Source organism: Sarcophilus harrisii, chromosome 3 (genome assembly GCF_902635505.1).
Source record: "Sarcophilus harrisii chromosome 3, mSarHar1.11, whole genome shotgun sequence".
Classification (NCBI taxonomy): Eukaryota; Metazoa; Chordata; class Mammalia; order Dasyuromorphia; family Dasyuridae; genus Sarcophilus; species Sarcophilus harrisii.
The window spans coordinates 568,408,814-568,429,307 of NC_045428.1; the positions used below are offsets into that span (position 1 = coordinate 568,408,814).

The following is a 20,494-nucleotide window of genomic DNA, read 5'->3' on the forward strand; positions in this document are numbered from 1 at the left end:
GTAGGGCCCAGCACGGGCCTGCACTGGACAAGTGGCCTGTGAACTTCACTCCGGTTTTCTTCCCCCTCCCCATGTCTGTCTTTGTTCCTGGTCACATTCTGGGTTCTGGCTTTTTCCTCCTGATGCTGAATGGGGAGTCATGGGGGATGTCTCAGGGAGTCCAGGACCTCGGCCTTCTGACTTACAGTGGTCTTCTTGCCCACAGGCGATGGGAACAACCTTGCAGCACCTGGCCCAGAGGGACCACAGCGCCCTGGACTGCTGCGTGGTGGTCATTCTGTCTCACGGGCGTCAGGTAAAAACATTCTTTGGTGAAAGTCCCCTCAGGCTTCTGACTTGTCTGCTTGAAGCCTTGAAAAGACACATTTCCTAAGCTCCCACCTGAAGCCCCGCTCTGGGCTGGGAGATTCCAAGAGGGAAGTGAGGCATTGCCTGCCCTCATGGAGCTTACATTCTCCTGGGGAGAAAGAGGTTCACAGATTAGGAAGCCCCTGTACACACAGAATGGGGGATCCCCATAGTTCTTGATGCTCTCTTCCTTTTGGAATTACTCTTTTATTCTATGCTTGGAAGGAAGCGACAGATAATGTGAACAGATGTGCCTTCAGTTGTTTTGGGAGAGCTCAGAGTATGAGTTCAGAACTTGACAGCTGTGTGATTCTGGGCAACTCCCCTAACCTCTCTGTGCCTTCCATCCCTCCTCTGGAAGATGATGGCTTTGGTCTTGGTGGCCTGATTTCCCTTCCAATTCTAAAGCAGTGACCCTCTCTGATCCTTCTGAACAAACTCCTGAAAATAATTAAAATCCTAAGATATAGAACTAGATTGAGATTTTTACAAGTCATTTGGTCCAATCCTGATTTTTTATCCAGGACCTCGTCCCAGTCTTAGGGCAGTTTGAAGCTTTAATAGCTTATTTATTATTTATTGATTATTAATTATTATTATTGATTATTAACACTTTAGGGACACTTGTGTATGGAAACTGAACCCTAGAGTCACATAGCTGAAGAATATCAGAAGTGGGGTTTGAGCTCAGATACCCTGAATCCAAATCCTAAAGCCTTTCTACATCATCATTATTCTTAATCTACATTTCTGGGGCACCTTACAATTACTAAGATTATCCCCATTATACAGATGAGTTCACTGAGACAGACAGAATATTCCTCATGAACATCCTGTAGGGTCATTATTTGAGGGAGTGATCCCATTTTTACATGGTCCCCCAGCTTGATCATCTTACTTTTCAGTGCTCATGTGAAGTATTTGTAAAAGGACCACTCAGAACATCCTCCTAGGTCTTGTACTGACATTGCTTGTGGAGGATGAAGACGTGGGTACGTTCTATACGAACTCTTCAGGAGCTTCCTAGTTAATTAAATGAACTCATCATAGACTGACAGAGGCAGCTGTGCTACTAGAGGGGCAGCTTTGGAGCCAGGAAGCCCTGAGTTCAAACTTTGCCTTTGAGAAATGCTTGTCTGTCATCCTGAGCCAGTCACTAATCTATCAAGGCCCCGGGTGACTGGGGAAGAGGAAACGATGGAGCAGGGGCAAATTTTGTCCTGGGAGATGTTATTCCCTTGCTGGGTTTCCTTTCCTACACTGGGCTGATCCCCCAGGTTTGATCCACTCAAAAATGTACATTCTGTAGAGTAGGTTGGGATAATGGAGAGAGCCTCTGCGCCTGAAAAAGCTGGGTTCAAATCCTGACTCAGTCACTTCCTAGCCGTGTGATCCTGGGCTAGTGACTTTACCTCTCTCAGTCTCTGTTTTCCTCATCTGTAAAATGGACTTGACAATGAGATCTACTTCCCAAGGTTGCTGAGAAGATCAAGTGGGATCCCCTAGGTAAGAGACTGCAAACCTTTCCACACCTTGTAGATGCTGGCTAGCATCAGCACACCTGAACATGCATCCCTCCAAGGGGGCCCTTTGAGAACACTGGGCACAGGAGTCCTGGCCCCTTGTGCTCTGAGACAGCTTGGCCTGGGGGGAGAGAACGCCATCCTTGGGGCCCTGGACTCAGATCCTGTCCCAGCCCTAACAGTCTCCTTTTTTGGGGAGCCATTTAATCTCTTTCTTCACCTATAAAACAGGGCTTATAGAACCTCAGAGCGGGGACTGTGCAGAAGTGCTCTGGAGACCCCCGAGGGCTGCAGAAAGAAGTGTGGGCTGTGACTTTTGTCCTTCCTTCCTCAGGCCAGTCACATCCAGTTTCCTGGAGCCATCTGCGGCACGGATGGAGGCTCCATTTCGGTCGAGAAGATTGTGAACTTCTTCAGTGGGTCCAGATGCCCCAGCCTGGGAGGGAAACCCAAGCTTTTCTTTATCCAGGCCTGTGGCGGCGGTGAGCCCTTCCCCATCTCTCTGCTGCTGTCTCAGGACCCTGGAAGAAGCGTCCCCTTCTCAGCTCTCTCTTCCCTCTCAAATCAGGCCTTTTCTTCCCACACACCAACTTCTCATTCCTACCGCCCACTCCCTTCTTTTAGAACATCCAGAAAGCATTTTTCCTGTTATCCTTGCTTAAAGGCTTTGGAAACACCTGACAGCAAAACCTTATCGCTATCAATGTCCTGCTTATGAGATCTTCATTGTTAGGTGGGGTTAGCCACATCCATAAAAATAATTGATAAAATGGATAAATTTTTGCTTTGACAAATCTGACTGAATTTGATAAATTTGATTGAATTGATAAAAATTAATCCTGGGAGAAGGCATTGTAGAGATCCATGTAGCTCCATGGTCCCACCCTCTGGGGAGGCCATCCTGTTAGAAATCCAAGTTATGTTAAACTCCTGAGTCACCCACCCTCTGGGGAGGTCTCCAGCAGTCTCACTTTGTCAAAAGTCCCAGTCGTATCCCTGAGGTTACATTTTCCCTATAAAATCTATGGCTGCCTTCCTTTGGGTCAGTCCACCATGACACGCTGCCTCATGCTTCCCCCATGCCATAGGGAATCTCCCCTGTCTCTACTCTGCTTCCCAGCCCCACGCCTCCCCCTTACAGCTAACTGTTTTAGGGTGCTAAGTCCCTCTTAGGATTTATGCTTCTCCCATGCCATGGGGAATCTCCCCTGTCTCTACTCTGCTTCCCAGCCCCACATCTCCCCCTTACAGCTAACTCATTTAGGGTGAATCCTCTCAGGATTTAGCCTGTCTGTCTACCTCTCCTACATGTTGGTGCTTGAACCCCATTGTTTGATGGCGTACTCCACATCATAAACCACATCACTGCTCCTGCCTCTCTAGCTTAACTGAAGTAGTTAGGGAGGTAACCTGCCAAGAGTAATAATTATGAATAATAATAATAGCTAGCATAGTGCTTTAAAATTTCCAACCATAACTTGGTCCTCACAACAACCCTGTGAGGGAGGTGCTGTTATTTTCTCCATTTTTCAAATTGGCAAAAAAGAATGAGAAAAGTCAAGGTACTTGCCCCAGCTGAGAACATGTCAGAGACTGGCTTTGAAGTCCTGACTTCTAATTCCAAGTTAAGAACTCTTTGTACTGTACCATATAGCTAGTTGCCTTTCATCAGGATTGACTCATTTAAGATTGCTCCGTGCCCAGTAGAGATCGGGCAGTTGATAGACCTAAGAGAAGGAAGAGTTCTCTTTGATATTTCAGGTGATGTTATCTGTCAGCATTCTTTTGTGACCAACTGAGAGAGAAAAACTTGAAGGGAGGAATGAAAGAGGGAGGGAAAGGTTTTAGAAAAAGTGATTTTTGCAATACTGCAAGTTAAGTGAGTGTTTACTCAATTTGATGAAGCAAAAAATGAATTCTTAGCTCTGGCTTCTTGCTCAGGGGAGACATATAAACAAGTATATTCAAACAAAAAATTTCTCATAATGGCTGTAAAAAAAAAAATCATCCTCTCAGGTCCCTCTCAGGACCCTTGTTTTATCATGGGTCACTAGAATCATGCAGTCCTCTGGAATTTGCATTGAACAGACTTTTCGAGTTTTTCCAGTTGTTTGTCTTTACAACATTGATGTTACTGTATAAATTGTTTGCTTGGTTCTGCTTACTTCACTTTGTACCTGTTTATCTTCTCAGGTTTCTCTGAAACCATCCCCTTCATTACTTCTCGCAGCACAGTAATGTTCCATTTTCTTCATACCCTCTAATTAGTTCAGCCATTCCCCACAGTTGATTGGCTCAGTTCCCAATTCTTTGCCACCTTGATATTTCTTTTAAAAGGAGGATTGTGACTTTGGGTATACTGGAGCTGACTTGAATGGGCTTCCAAGAACTGATTGCTAAATTTTCCATACGGGTATTTAGATCTCAGACATTAGCAAATATTACATTTCAGGGCTCCCTTGTTTTGTGATGGCCTATACTTAAGAAAATCATGGAGAAAATGAAGATTAAACTTCAAAGTACATTATGGCATTTCCCCCCCTCCCCCTTAGAGCTTGTAGTTAAACATTTACAAGCACACTATTGATTGCTACTGACTTGTTTTATGATGTTATTTCTTCTTGCTGCCTGCAGATCAGAAAGACCATGGATTTCAGGTGTGTTTCAATACTATTGAGGACAACTTCTTTATTGAGGCAGACGCCACCCCTTTCCAGACTAACTTTGATCAACCAGATGCTGTGGCCAACTTACCGACCCCGAGTGACATCTTGGTGTCCTATTCCACATTTCCTGGTGAGAAAATATTAGAAAAAAATCTCAGAACTCCTTCATTCTTATTGAACTTGGTAGAACATAGAATATCCCAGTTGGAAGAGATCTTAAAGGTGTTGAGTTCTTTACCATAATCAGATAAATTGGTCAATAAGCATTTATTTCAGTCAGGTATTTTTCAGTTGTGTCTGACTTTTTGTGTCCCCATTTGAGATTTTCTTGACAAAGATGCTGGAGTGGTTGGCCATTTCCTTCTCCAGCTCATGTTACAGGTGAGGAAATTGAGGCAGACAGTTAAGTGACTTACCCAGGGTCATATAGCTAATAAATGTCTGAAGTCACATTTGAACTCAGGAGGATGAGTCTTCCTGACTCCAGACCTGGACTTCTATCCCTGGCTGATATCTATTAAAGTGCCCACTACTTGCCTAACACCATCCTAAGGATACAAATATGGAAATAAGACACTCCCTGCCCATAGAATCTACTGGAGAAATACAACATACAAACAAGATGAGAAAGCACGGGATGGCTCTGGGAGAAAGTACTGAACTCAGGGAGATGCTGGAGAAATCTGAAGAAAGGCATCTGGGTGGGAGATGAAGAATAAAAATAATCTCAGCTCACATTTCTATAATACTTTAAAATCTGAGGAATGATTTGTTCTCACTCACCTTGGGAAATAAGAATTATGGTAATGATTGATAAAGAAACTTAGGCTCAGAATTTTGATCCCTGTTCTCTCTTTTGAGTCTAAGCCAAAAGTAATCATCACCTTGACTGTAGACTGTTCTGGGAGTGAATATCTGTGACAGTAAGGAAACTCTAGGGCTGGTCTTGAGCAATAGGGTAAGAAGATGACATATACCCCTAAGACATTTTCTGAGAGAGAATCAGAACTTAGGACACTATGGACAGAGTTGTAACAAGATTAAGGCATCTAGATTTCAGTTCTAAGGTAACAAAATTAAAGGGCACTCATAGAACCTTTAACTGTCTATCAGTAAAGAAACTTAGCAAGAATAATTAGTTAAAATAAGAAACTACCATGTGTTGAGTTCATATAAGGTCCCCTATCCCATTACTCTGCATCTTTCTGACCCAACTGGAGACATGTTTTGTATTGCTCAAAAATCCCCAGATATAATCCTGATAATTTTCTCCTAAGGGTTCGTCTCCTGGAGGGATAAGAAGATTGGTTCATGGTACATAGAAACCCTGGATAGAGTCTTGGGGGAATGGGCGGATACCGAAGACTTACTGAGTATCCTTCTCATGGTGAGTCTGTTTTTTCTCTGGATTTCATGGCTGGGGGCTCAAGGGAGAGGAGAATTGTGGAATGATGGCATTGAAAGCTGAGAGATATGTCTGTCTCATATAGACACAGATTCCCAAGGGTTTGCATGTTGCAAATTAAGGGAGTTTTGCTGCTGAATTTGACACATTAGGATCAAATTGATATTCTCCCAAGGAAACTGGAGCAGTGCTTGGCAGATTTTAAATAGACTTCTCCCCCAATAAGTTTTTGGATCAGATTTGAACTCAAGTCCTCCTAGCTGCTTCTAAAAACCTCTTTTTTTATTTTTATAAAATTTCTTCATTTGTTTATTCTAACACATATTGCTTAATGAATCGTGTTGGGAAAGAAAAATCAGAGCAAAAGGGGAAAAACAAGGGAGAGAGAAAAAACAGCAAAAAGAAGTGAACATAGCATGTGTTGATTTGCATTCAGTCTCCTTAGTTCTTTTTCTGGATGCAGATGGCATTTTCTGTCCAAAGTCTATTGGGATTGCTTTGAGTTGATCATTGCACATTCTTTTTTTTCTTTTTTCTTCTTTTTTAATCTTATACATAAGCCTCTTTTTTGTTTTTAGAATATTGCTGCCTGTTCCATGCAGAAAAGTGAGAGGAGGCTCAGAAATCCATTCACCAATAGCTCTAGAGTGAAAGTTCCAAAACTCAGTTGATTAAGGCCCTCACAGCATGGTCTCTGGAGATTGTTATGGCCCAGCAGATAGCAAGAAGTTAGCCATCGTGATTGGGATATGAAATATAACTTGCAGCCAGCTAGATAAAGTGAACCGCAGCCAGCTAGATAAAGTGAGCCGCATAAGTTTCTGCTTATTTATTCACTCACCAAATAGAATAATTTCAGCTCTACTCCCAAGTTAGGAGATCTAAGAGAGTCATCCCATATTCTCTCCACCACTGATTGTTTCTGACTTTTATCATCTTTACCAAATTATTGCATGGAAGGTGAAACCACTTAGTAGTTCTAATTTGCATTTCTCTTTTTATTACCAATTTTGTTAGTCTTTCACATGGGTATGGAGAATTTGTAATTCTTTTGAAAATCATTTATTCATATACTTTGATCACTTATTGATTGAGGAAGGGTTCTTGGTCTTAAGCATTTGTGTTAATTTCTAATTATCTTAGATATTAGAGCTCCTTGATATTAAGGCCTTCACTGCCATCTGAAATAGAACAAACACACAAACCCACACACGTAGTTTGGGTTAGAAACATATCAAATTCAGTAGAAAAATAGGCAAAGAAGGAGTGGTGGTGGAGGAAGGGGAATATTAAAAAGGAGGGCAGGAAATAGTTGAAAGCTAAGCAGACTTCCTGATTCTTAGAATATTATATCCTGTGCTTTCCTCACCTATGTACTCAAACCAACTAGTTTATTAGTCCTTGAATTTCTTCGTGTTTGCTTTTTCTTTAACAGAATATTTGGATTTTGTCTGCGACATTTCTAGGTTGTACTTTATACTAGACTTGTCAGAATTATTTGGACCATTTTCTCTATCCCTTTCTCTTGTTAATTTAAAATTCTTAATTAGATTCACAAGACTCCAAGCTATTTTATTGTTATAAACCCTTTTCATGGCTCTTCCATCCCTAGCCAAGAGGCTATTATTCCTACAGTTTAAGCTGTGGTCCAGAAATCCAAATCTCATTCTCAGACATCAGCGTCTTAGCCAGCTATTCTATCAGCGGTATTGATGAAAACACTCCAACGACCGAAAGTCTTTGTTTTTGTTTGTTTACAGTTTCATAATCCTTAGCAGTGATTTCTTGGTTTCTTTTGGTGATATTTTTGTTAAATCATCAGAACTGGATTTTTATGCGTCTTTGAAAATATTCTTGCTGTATACTGAAGTCAGAAGACGAATAATTTGCAATAAAATGGAAGGAAAGGCACATAGGTTTTCTTTCTCAGGTGGATGAATGGGGGACTTGTGAGTGCTGGCTTTCATTGTGCATGCAGAAGGCATAAGAAACATCCTTGTATTGGACATTCAGCATCTCTGACAGAGGTTGAAGGGATGGAGAAATTCTGTGTAGAGCTTGACAAAAGCCTTCAAACCAAGTTAATTTATAGTTGATTATATATATATTGGTATAGTCATTGTGAACCCAGGTTACCATCTTGCCGTGTTTTGCTTGGAGAAGGATGTCTGTGGATGTGCTCTGCACATAGTAGGTGCTGAATAAAATGAAATAAGGAGCAGAATATGCCTTTAAATGCCTACTGTATGTCAAGCCAGTGCTAAGTCCTTTACAAACATTTCATTTGATCTTCACAACAACTGTGGGAAATAGATGCTATTAAGATCATTTTACAGATGAGAAAACTGAGGCAAACAGAGATCATATGGCTTGCTCAGGATCACACAGCTAGTTAGTATCTGAGGCCAGATACACATGGAAACATACATAACATTCATATAAACAACATAAATTCAATATGTTTCATTTATACATATAAATAATACATATTGAATTTAAACTGGACCCATGAGGATATTATTAATAAAGCTATATCATTCCTCTTACTGAACAATTTTTCTCTATAAATGTAGTTTGGCACTTTCTTTGCCACTAAATGGTAGCTTGGGAGCCATTGAGCAATTTTTTTTTTTGGTTTATTTTTAATACACATTGTTTTATGAATTATGTTGGGAGAGAAAAATCAGAGCAAAAGGGAAAAACTATGGGAGAGAGAAAAAAAAGAAGTGAACATAGCATGTAAACCAACATTCAGTCTCCTTAGTTCTTTTTCTGGATGTTATTGAGAAATTAATGACCTGTCCAGGGTCATCCAGCCAGTACGGGTCCTCAGGGGTCAGAGGTGGGACTTGAGCTTTAGCTGCTGATTTTGAGGATCATTAATGTGACAACCTGCTGAGAGCATGTTTCCCCTCTTTGTCAAGCTGGTTCATGGTGTGTTTGTCTTTCCACAGGTGTCTAATGCTGTATCCTCCAAAGGGACATTCAAACAGATTCCTGGTTGTTTTAATTTCCTCCGGAAGAGATTTTTCTTTAAAACCAAGTAAGAGGGGCAGCTAGTTGGTGCAGTGGATAGAGTGCCGGCCCTGAAGTCAGGAGGACCTGAATTCAAATCCGGGCTCAGCCACTTAGCACTTCCTACCTGTGTGACCTTAGTCATGTCACTTAACCCCAATTGTTTCAGCAAGAAAAAAAAGAAAAAAAAAAACAAAAAAAGAAAAAAAAGAAAAAAAAAACCTAAGTAAGAATGAGCCTACTTTTCTTTCTCCCTACCTGGAAACTCTCCTTTCTTTCTACCTGGAAGCAGCTGCAGGTAAGGGCTCTGGGCTTTCCTGCTTAGGAAACCGTATTCTCTGGTTTGCTATGGATCCTGGAGCCCTTGGAGATGGAGCTTCTGGGCCTTTGCCCCACCAACAGCAACAGGTTCGTTGATGGCAGAGCTAGAGACTAACAGGAGTGGAGGAAGAAAGGGGCCGTCTACATTTCTGCCCATCCACCTGAGGCTGGCTAGCTTGATGACTTGGTTTCTTTGAAATTATTGGTTGCAATCACGTAAGGAAATCTCAGCTCCTCAAGAAGTAAGATGGGTGGCAAGATCCTAGAAAATGGAAGTTTCTAATCTTGAAAAAGATTTTAGAAGTTGTTTGTTGTTTCTACTGTTTGTGATTTTCATAAAAAGAGTTCCTTTATAAATCCTGATTCTTTGTTTATTTATTCTGCCATTTGGACGATTTGCTTTCCCTTCAGGCTTCTGTGGCCTGTACTAATTTTCACAAAGGCTTTTTCTCATATCTGTTATCAAGTTCAATGTTCATCCCCATTTAATATATGAGACAATGAAAGCCCAGAGAATTGAAGGGGCTTGGATTTTTTATGGTTGCCAAGATGTTTCACATAAATTGTCTTTTATTTCTTACCACAAGACTGTGAGAGGGCAATGTAAAGGATTGTCTTTTTCATTTGATAAAGAGAGAAATGCAAAATAGGGAAAAGATCACAGAATGAAGAGGAGCAGAGGCATGAAACTCAGCTTTTCATTTTCCGCCTCAGTTCTTTTGTACAACCTGTGCCTGACCTGAAGCCAGCAGATCTCTTGATCAAGGCTGGGTCAGGAGGCCTTGATGGATTTGAAGACCACATGGGTGGGGGTGGCCATAAGGTACAGATACCTGCTCCCAGGTAGGCATTGTCTGTATAGGTAGGAGTCCAAGAGTAGAAAAAAATATAATTACAAATAGATCTGCAGGAAAAAAAGTGAATTGGCCAAAAGAACTCCAAGAATAGAAAAAAGCCAAAACAAGAGATAAAAGAATTAAATTAAGTAAAATTAAATTTGACTAAACTTAAATAAATTAAATTAAACTTGAAGAAATAATTTAGAAGATGAAAAAAACTTACTGTAGTAGCAGACATACTTAAAAGAGAATTGAGGAAAAAAATTAAAAAGTTTAGTTTGTTAATTAAAGTTTTATAAACAAGTCTATTAAAAAGTTTATTTCTTAATAACAGAATATACAGATATAGCCAAAGGATTAAAAAGTTGGTTTTCATGATATTTCTACATCAAAAACAGTTGATCTGCAAAAAATAAAGACAATTAAAGTATTATTGAACTCCTTGAAAAACATTACCAAACAGAAACTTTATGTGCCATATTTCAATAAAACAATAAAAGAAAAATACCCCTGAATTATTAGCTCCTGAGGGCAGAGTGAAAATTGAAGTTATCCACAGGTCACTATCTGAAAGAAATTCCAAATTTGACAGGTCTGGAAATGTGATAGCAAACTTTCAGTTTTTAGGTCAGAGAGGAAAAAAACTGCAAGGAAGAAAGCAATCAAATACTAAGGAACCAGTCATGTTCAAACAAGATTATGTGTATAGAAAAGGAAAACTTGTAATATAATACACCAAAAGGTAAAAGTTGTGCCTTTGGATGTGGTACCTGCTTATCTTTGCCTTTCAGAATCCCTGTTCTACTTCAAGGCTCAGTTTTTGTGTTACCCCTTCTGTGATCTCTGATATCTATCAGTTGGTATTGTTGTCTCCTTCCTTACATTTTCCTACAGCAAATGCTTATTTGTGATCTTTCTCTTGTGCTTTACTTTTGTAAGTGTCATTTATTAGCTATTGTGTTCCATAGCTCAAAAGTGTTGGAGTGTTGGAAATAAAAGTTAGAACTCTTGATTCACTCTTGTGTTTTCTTTTAGTTTGTAGACTTTAGAGCAGGAAGGCACCTTAGAGATAATCTAGTCCATTCCTCTCATTTTAGATGTGCCCAGAGAAATTTAATTTTCCAAGATTACATAAGTGACAATTAATAGAGAAGGAAATCAAATTCAGGTTCTCTTACACCAAATTCAGCGCCCTTAACTATATACCATATTTTCCCATGTGTCCTCATTCTGAGTGCTGTGCTAATTCCAGTAGAATATCCACTCCTAGGATTTATTGCTTCCTCTTTTCCTTTGAGAGTGAAATAATGCATTCTGCCCCAATCACAGACCTAACATATAGTTAGAGGTTGTTTGGGTGAGAAAACCAAGGAAAACTCCAAATGCTACGAGGAAACATAGTATGGAGAAATGTCCCGGACGTAAACCCCTAGGAAGAGAATAATCTGACAATTTGTTCAGTTAAAGACTCGGGGAAAAAATAACCACAAACGTACTTGGGGCCACAGGACTCCCTACAAGAATGGAAATGGGTGATGAAATGTCCTTTATTCTCAAAAAGGATCATGACATCAGGGGGGTGACCCCATGATGCACAAGTGAATTGGATTAGATGAGGGAGGACTGGGCAAGGTCTCCAATCTTGGTCTCTCCTACAGAGTCATCTGGGTCCCTGGCCGGATCAGGAGGAGTGGAAATGGCCCTTGGTGCAAAGTGGAATGGCTAGGGGGAAGAGGACAAAGAAAACCGCTATTTAAGACTAGATGGTGGGGCAGCTAGGTGGCACAATGGTTAGAGCACCTGCCCTGAAGACAGGAGGATGCGAGTTCAAATCTGACCTCAGACACTTAACACTTCCTGGCTGTGTGACCCTGGGCAAGTCACCATTATTATTCTATAATGTATTAGAAATGTTAACTATGGGATTGATAAGAAAAAAGAAATCGAAGGAATAGGAATTGGTAATGATGAAACAAAACACACTTTTTGCAGATGATAGGATGGTATACCTAGAGAATTCTACACAATCAACTAAATTAGTGGGGCAAAGTTGCAGGATATAATATATATGTATAAAATATAAAAAATAAATATATGCATAGAAATATATAAAAATATTCCCTAAACACATACAGACTCTCTTAGCTTGTCCTCCCTCCCCAAATTAAAATATGTATATGTGTATATATATATATATATATATATATATTATATAAATATATTTGGGAAGTATAAAATATAAAATAAGCCCACATAAATCATCAGCATGTTTGTATATTACCAACAAAACCTGACAGAGACAAAAAGAGAAATTCCATTTAAAATAACAGAAGACAATATAAAATATTTGGGCTTCTACCTGTCTAGACAAACCCATGGACTATATAAATGTATATAAATACAACTATGCATTTTTATGCATTTTATTATTATTTATTTATGTTTGCATAATTTATTATTTTGCATGCAAATAACCACAGATGTAAATAATTGCAAAAATATTCATTGCTCATGGATTGGCTGGGTTAATATAATAAAAACAATTCTATCTGTTAGCTTACTTTTTTCACCGCCATATCAATTACATTACCAAAGAATTCTTTTGTAGGACTAGGAAAAAAAATGAATCCAAAAGAACATCAAGGGAATCAATGAAAGAAAAATGTGACAGAAGTCACTCTAGCAATACCAGGTTTCAAACTATTATAAAGTAGTAATCTCAAAACAATCTGGTGCTGGCCAAGTGGTGAATCAGTGGAATGGATTACATGCACAATATATAGTAGTAAATGACCATGTATTTAATAAACCTAAAGATCCAATCTTCTGTGGCAAGAATTCATCATTTGATAAAAATTACTGGGAAAACTAGAAGCATAATATGGCAGAAACTAGGCATAGACCATCATTTAATACTATATACCAAAATTAGGTAAAAACAGAGAAATGATTTAGACAAAAAGGATAAAATCATAAGCAAATCAGGGGAACATAGCAACAGCAGTATCGTACAATGATCAACTGTGATTGCCTTGGCTATTCTTAGCAATACAATAATTCAAGAAATTCCAAAGAAACTTATCAATATTCACAGAAAGAATTGATGAATTCTGAATATAGTTTAAAGTATACTATTCTTTCAACTTTCTTCATTTTTCTTCTTTTTTTTTAAACATGGCTAAAACGAAAATATATTTTGCCTGATTTCACTTGCTTGCCTTCTCAATGGGTAGGAGAGGGACTGAGGAGGAAGAGAATTTGTAACTCAAAATTAAAAAAATAATAATAATAAAGCAAAAGCAAAAAAAAATGCATGATGTCAAGAGAGGCAGGAAATGTACATTTATTAAGGTATCTCTAAGTGCTAAGCACTGCAAACCACTTCATATTACCGTATTTCATTCTCACAACAATCCTGGGAGGTAAATCTTATTTTTATTCCCATTTTATAGTTATGGAACCTGAGGTAGGCAAAAGTGACTTATTCAGGATCACGGTAAATATCTGAGACTAGATTTGAAATCATCATCTTAACTAGGCCCAGCTTTCTATTTACTAAATAGTTTGATGCTTCCCTAAAAATTATTCAACCTCTCTGAGTTTCAGTTTCCTTATCTGTAAAATGGGATCACAATTTTTGTTTTATGTACTTCACAGTGATAGTATTAGGAAGGTGCTGCTTTGTAAACATTCATAATACTATAGGAAAGTGGAAGGAAAATAGAATAATATTGGATATTCTCTGCTGTAGGCATAAGCCTATTTGAAGCAATATTTATTTTAGAGAATTTAGAGACAACTTGGGGGCAAGTGGATAAGAGTGTTGATATTGAAATCAGGGAATTCTGCCATAGACACTTATTATTAGCTGAGTAATCCTGGGCAAATCTAATAATGTCTGCCTACCTCAGTTTTCTCAATTATAAAACAGGAATAATAATAGCACCTATCTATAATGGCACAACAACAGGATTGTTGTGAGGGCTAAAAAAGATATTTATAAAGTTCTCAGAATGATGCTTGGTACATAATAAATGCTTGTTTCCTTCTTTCCGTTTCAAATATAAGGATTTTTCTACTTAGAAAAATACCCAAACTCATAAAAATCCCCTTGTGCTCTTGGATATTTCTTTAATTTGCAGTCATTATGACATTGCAATTTCATAGAATTCTTTAAAAAAAAGTGTGTGTGTATCAGTCTTCACTGAACAAGGATATTACAGTTAATTTTTGGCTTATCAAATGAAATAACAATCATTTAACTTGTGGGCTTCCCTTAGAGAATTAGTTTCCTAAAACCACTCCCTCTTTGATATTCCCTTCAAGATTTCTCCTGTCCAGTTGTCACAAGTGGACATGACAAATACTTCCATTACCTGAAATAATTAGAGAATTCTTTCTTCTTTTTTCTGTTGCTATTCAATCGCTTCAATCATGTTCTATTCTTCATGACTCCATTTAGTATTCTCTTGACAAAAATACTGGAATAATTTGCATTTTCTTCTCCTGCTTAATTTTACAGATGAAGAAACTGATTTAAACATGGTGAAGTGCCCAGGGAATAAGTGAATGAGGTTGGATTTGTCAGGTGTTCCTGACTCCAGACCCAGAGTTCTGTTCACTGTGCCGCTGACCTGCCTCTTTCTTCTCTTAAGTCCATAATTAATTATTTTATTCCTTTGGTGGGGAGACCTGGAGGAGGTTGGGAGGAAGAGACTTTTATTCTTAGTTGTATCAATATAGGTAGCTGTGTAGTGTAGTAGATAAAAGTGAAGAACTTGGAACTGGGAAGACTTGCCTTCAAAGGCAGTCCCCGACAACTTCCCAGGGTGACAAATCCCTTAACTTCCTTCATCCTCATTTTTCCAATCTGAAACTAGGAAAGACAGCAGGGCTTCCCCCACAGGGTTATTATAAGGACCAAACTGTATTATTAAGATACTATATGAATGCTATATTATATAAATATACAGATATTTATATAGAATTGCATTTATATATCACACATATATATTATATGTATGTACATGTAACACATCTATAGTATATTATGTATGTATAAGATATGTAACATTTTGTAAATGTAACATTATATAAATGCTGTTATTATTATTATCACCCTTGTCAGGTTACCTCCCTATTACTGTAAGTGGAATCCTTCCTAATCTAGAGAGACATTATTTAGAAACTGATAGTTAAAGAAAGACTAATAAAGTTCGTTTTCAAATTAGTCCAAAGGCTTCAGATAAGGATCATACTAAAAATTCTTTTTTAAGGGACAGCTTGATAGCACAGTGAATAAAGCATGGGCCCTGAAGTTATGAGTTCGAATTCCACCTCAGGGACTTAATATTTACTAGCTTGTATGACCAGCTAGTGTGACCTGGGCAAGGCACTTAATCCCCATTGTCTTGCTAAAAATTAAAAAAAAAATAAATAAAAATTCTTTTTTAATATTTCTAAAAGAGGGAGTAGGGAAAAGAGAATTAGTCAATTTCTACACTTCTAATTAATCATCATAATTAAAATATTATCTTTGTGTCTTCCTCAGAACCAGTAGGCAATCAACTCCATATTACATATTTTAAGACCCTCTAAAGTTTACAAAGTACTTCTCCCACAACAATCCTCTCACAAGAATTTTAAATTTTCTTTTAATTCTAATGCTTTCCTTCTTTTAATTTTTCCTATTATCCTGTATGTAACTTGTTTGCACATATTTGCTTACTTTGTTCTCCCATTAGATTATAAACTCCTTGAGGGCAGGAACTGTCTTTTTCTCTTTTCATATTATTAGCACTTTGCACTGTGCCTAGGACAGAACAGGAACTTATTAAATGTTTATTGACTGATTGTTAGTAATGTAATGATGGAGAAACTAAGGCAAGATAGAGATTAGAGAGTTTTTAATATTTTATTTGGATTTCTGAGAGGGAGAGATTTTCTGGGACTAAAGGATCTATTTTGGTCCCAGGGCTGATGTTTCAAAGCATTCAGCAGCAGCAGCAGCAGGTTGAGCCTTAGCATCAGCTAGGAGTGTAAGATTCCAATAGTTAGGTCAGGGAGAAAGGGGTGGAGTCTGAACACTGGTAAATGTGGGAATTTCCAGTGACTGATCATCAATCCGGTTCTGAATTGGGAGCCAGAGTGTCTGAATTCCCTCTTACCTTGAGATTTCACATTTATAATCTTAGAGTAACCAAGCCCTAAATTATATCAGTCCTAATTGTCAGGAGAGGGGAGTTGCAACTATGGGGATTGAGGCAGAACGAATCAAGGAACAGAGGCAGAACAATTTAGGGAAACTGAGGCAGGACAATAAAAGAGAACTGTGACACAACAGTAATTTTATTTGTAAGGAAAATCAGATAATAACTGAGATTTTCTCTATAGTATGGAAGTAGCCAGATTTCCAATACTTTAACTCCAATGATTAATTGATTAGGCATAAAAGAATTTCTGACTGTTTTATGATAGCCATTAGCTAGTGTAAATTTCAGACTAACTCCTCTCAATGTTTATTAATCAATTTATAAGCAAACTTGAGGTCATTTTCCCTTTCTTGTTATTTTTGCCATATAGACCTCCTTTCCCCTCCAGTAGTAACCTGCTATAAATTTTACAAGTTTATTTTTGAGGTATACAGCTTTTCCTTTTCTTTTTGGTAGCTTTAAGTTTCAAATGCATTTTTTTTCTCTGACGTAACTGAAAACTATGTAAGTATTATGTAAAATCATGTTTTCTTGACTACAGGCCCAGTGCTCTATCCATTCTGCCACCTAGCTGAACATGCTTCAGATGCCCTTCAGATGTCCTAAAAGACAGCAGCAGTAAAATAAATAAATAAATAAATAAAACAAACAAACAAAAAAAGACAGCAGCAATAAAATAGGGAACGTGTTTACCTTCACCACAGGCTTGGATAAAGAAAAGCTTGAATTTCCCTCTTGATGTTCACAGTTGTCTCAACCTAAATGGAGGCTCTCTCTGTGCCATAGATGGCTCCTGGAAACTGTACATAATTGGCCTGTGAAAGGAATGACGAAACAATTCACATTTCTTTTTATATTGCTTGATGTTCTCCAAAGCACTTGGAGTGTAAGCACTAGGGTTACAAAAATCCTCTTCCCTGCCCTCAGTGAGCTTACATTCTAATGCTGGAGACAACAAACAAACAGCCACAAAATAAATACAGTATAAAAAAGAGGTAAATGCAGAATTAGGCTCAGAATCATTGGGTCAAAGAATAAGCACAGCACTCTTTCCAGAACACTAGCCTGCATCTCCATACTTATAATTGTCCTTTCAGGGCTTTGGATGGTGATTCTATCAACAAAATGGCTCTGACCTAACTGAGAAAAGAACAAAGTCCAGCTTTCTCCTAGTGGGAGGTAAAGTAATATATGAATCCACAAGAATTTATTAAGCTGGGCACAGGACCAGGCCCTTGGGGTACAAATGCAAAGAATGAAACAATCCCTATTCCAAAGGAGTTTACAGGTTAAGACCTCAGCTGTGTTCTAAAATATTAAGAAATAATATTATGCCAAAGTTCCAAATGTCCTTGTTTCACTGAGATCAAAGACCTAATCAGTCTTTCTTGAAATGATTTTATTCAGTTCCAGGAAGGGAACTGGATTCTCTGAAACTAAGAGACTCAAGCTTATTTATGATATCCAAATTAAGTGTGAAAGTGTCTTTGTTTAATCTAGATTCTCAAAGAATGGTCTCTTGACCCATAAAGGTGACCATTACTCTTTCAGGAGGTCTGCAAGGTCCAAGTTATTTTCATAATGCTACTAAAATGTTATTTGCTTCTTAAAATTCTCTTTCCTTTTCTAAGTGTCTGTGCAAAGCCACATTTTCCAGAAAAATTTCAATGAAAACAACATATCAAAAGATACCGAATGTAGAAACAAATCTGAGATTCCAACTGTCTCCTATTAAACCAGATATTAAAGACGTCTGTAAAACTATGAAAAATAATGCACTCATTTCACTAATTTTTTTCAAAAAAAATTATTTTTCATAAAAATGTATTTTATGTTGAGGCAATTAGGTGGTATAGTGGATAGAGCACCAGCCCTGAAGTCAAGAGGACCTGAGTTCAAATCTAACCTCAGACATTTAATGCTTCTTGGCTATGTGACCCTGGGCAAATCATTTAACCCCAATTCCCTCAGGGGGCAACAGTATTTATGTTAACATATAATGGGTATATCTAACTGAAGCAATAAATAAATATTTATGTTTTGATTTCTAATATGGCAAATATTGATCTTCGATAATTTTTAAGATGGCAAAGGAGTCCTGAGACTCTTGTTTATTCCAATCTAAAAAAAGAATTGCTTAATTCATCTTTGATCAGTTTGAAAGGTCAATAGCTAAAAAGAGTTTCAGGAAAGTATTTTCTAAAGGATATGCCCACACTAACATTATTATTATTCTATTTTAACTCATCCAAAAAAAAGTTGAACTTAAACTATACACTTTTTTCACTCTGCAACAGAACGTTGTCTTCTATTTTAAGATTATTATATAAAACACAAGGGGAAATTTCTTGAGTGATCAAGAATTCCAGTGAGTAAGGGTCACTGCTTATAGACGTCGTTCTCCAAGCGGGAACGCTGATTCATTAATAAATTATCCCTGACCTAGTTTACCTAAAATGAAGGGTATAGAGTTTTTCTTCCACAGAGGTAAGTCAGGGTGAGAGGCTCTCAAGTTCCCTCAGGAAAGGCAGGTAAAGGCTGTTAAATTGTGATTTTTCTTTGATTACAAAGAAGACTCAGGGTATCAGGGTATCAGGAGAATTGATGTGAAACTGATATGAAATTCAGAAGAAGATAGAGGAGACTAAGAACTATGTCATCTGTTGGAAAAGATTTTTAATCCAGAATAATAAGCTTTTGATGCTTAAAAATAAAATGAATATTAATTTTTAATGGTGTAGGGAAATTATGTTAAGTCAGACATACCTAAATATGATTTCCCTTGTTCTTTCTTGCTGGTGTGGGAACCTAGGACCAGTGGTCTTATGGGAAATTTTCCATCCGTAAGAGGAGTTCATTCATTTCTGAAGAAAGGCCTATTTCTGAGGTCCAGAGTTTCATATTATCCCCCTGTTCTTTGTATATTGAATGTTCATGTTTGTGATGTTGGTTAATCTCATTAAAAAATAAACATAGATCTATTCCCCACCCACCTATTCTAAAGCACCCCTGAATTGAAGCAACCATTCTGGTATACCAAAGAATAAAGGATCATGAGAATAGGATTAGGAGGGACCATCAACCACTTCTTTTTACAAATGATAAAACTAAGGGGCAGCTGGGTGGTGCAAAGGAGAGAGTACCAGTCCTGGAGTCAGCAGGACTTGTGTTCAAATACAGCCTCAGACACTACTAGCTGTGAGACCCTGGGCAGGTCACTTAATCTTGTTTGCCTTAGAAAAGAAAGTGATAAAAGTTTATTTCACTGGTAAAATAGTTTATCAAAAGATCTTCAATCTAGTGAGGGTTAGATGAGAGGGGTGAACCCAGATCCTCATACACAAGTATCAATGTCCTCCATTCTAGAATCAATGATTTGTTAAGTTCTCCATGAGGAAGGAAGAGAGGAAAGAAACAAAGGAAGGAAAAAAAGACCCCAATCTGATTAGATGAGAGGGTTGAATCCAGGTCCTCATACACAAGAATCAATGTGCTCCATCCTAGAATCAATGATTTATTAGGTTCTCCATGAGGAAGGAAGGAAGGAGGGAAGGAAGAAAGAAGCAAGGAAGGAAGAAAGAAGGAAGGAAGGAAGGAAAGAAGAAAGTAAGGAGGGAAGGAAGAAGGAAGGAAAGCCCCAATCTAGTGAAGGTTAGATGAGAGATGTGAATCCAGATCCTCATACACAAGAATCAATGTGCTCCATCCTAGAATCAATGATTTATTAGGTTCTCCATGAGGAAGGAAGGAAGGAGAGAAGGAAGAAAGAAGCAAGGAAGGAAGAAAGAAGGAAGGAAGGAAGGAAAGAAGAAAGTAAGGAGGGAAGGAAGAAGGAAGGAAAGCCCCAATCTAGTGAAGGTTAGATGAGAGATGTGAATCCAGATCCTCATACACAAGAATCAATGTGCTCTATCCTAGAACCAATGATTTGTTAGGTTCTCCATGAGGAAGGAAATGAGGAAAGAGAGAAAAGAAGGAAGAAAGAAGCAAGGAAGGAAGGAAGGAAGGAAGAAAAGCCAGTAAATAGGAAGGGATTAAGATACAGGATTGTGTCTGATTAGACCAATAAGAGCTCAGAAGTCTGTTTCACAAGTTGTTCACAAATAGTCCATATGAACATATGAGACGGATTCTCTAAATTTACACATATTTTGTTTCTTTTGAG

At 38.1% G+C, this 20,494-nt stretch overlaps 1 protein-coding gene across 1 annotated transcript in view; it reads left to right on the plus strand.

Annotated features, from left to right (window-relative positions):
* CASP9 (caspase 9) overlaps positions 1 to 11,132 on the plus strand; it is a 30,433-nt gene extending 19,301 nt beyond the window's left edge. The window contains exons 6-10 of the mRNA XM_003765082.4: positions 206 to 295; positions 2,206 to 2,353; positions 4,506 to 4,667; positions 5,815 to 5,924; positions 8,897 to 11,132. Of these exons, the coding sequence (XP_003765130.2) occupies positions 206 to 295; positions 2,206 to 2,353; positions 4,506 to 4,667; positions 5,815 to 5,924; positions 8,897 to 8,989 (603 nt within the window). The 3' untranslated portion in view covers positions 8,990 to 11,132. The remainder of the gene's footprint in view (positions 1 to 205; positions 296 to 2,205; positions 2,354 to 4,505; positions 4,668 to 5,814; positions 5,925 to 8,896) is intronic.
* Positions 11,133 to 20,494: the final 9,362 nt, after the last annotated feature.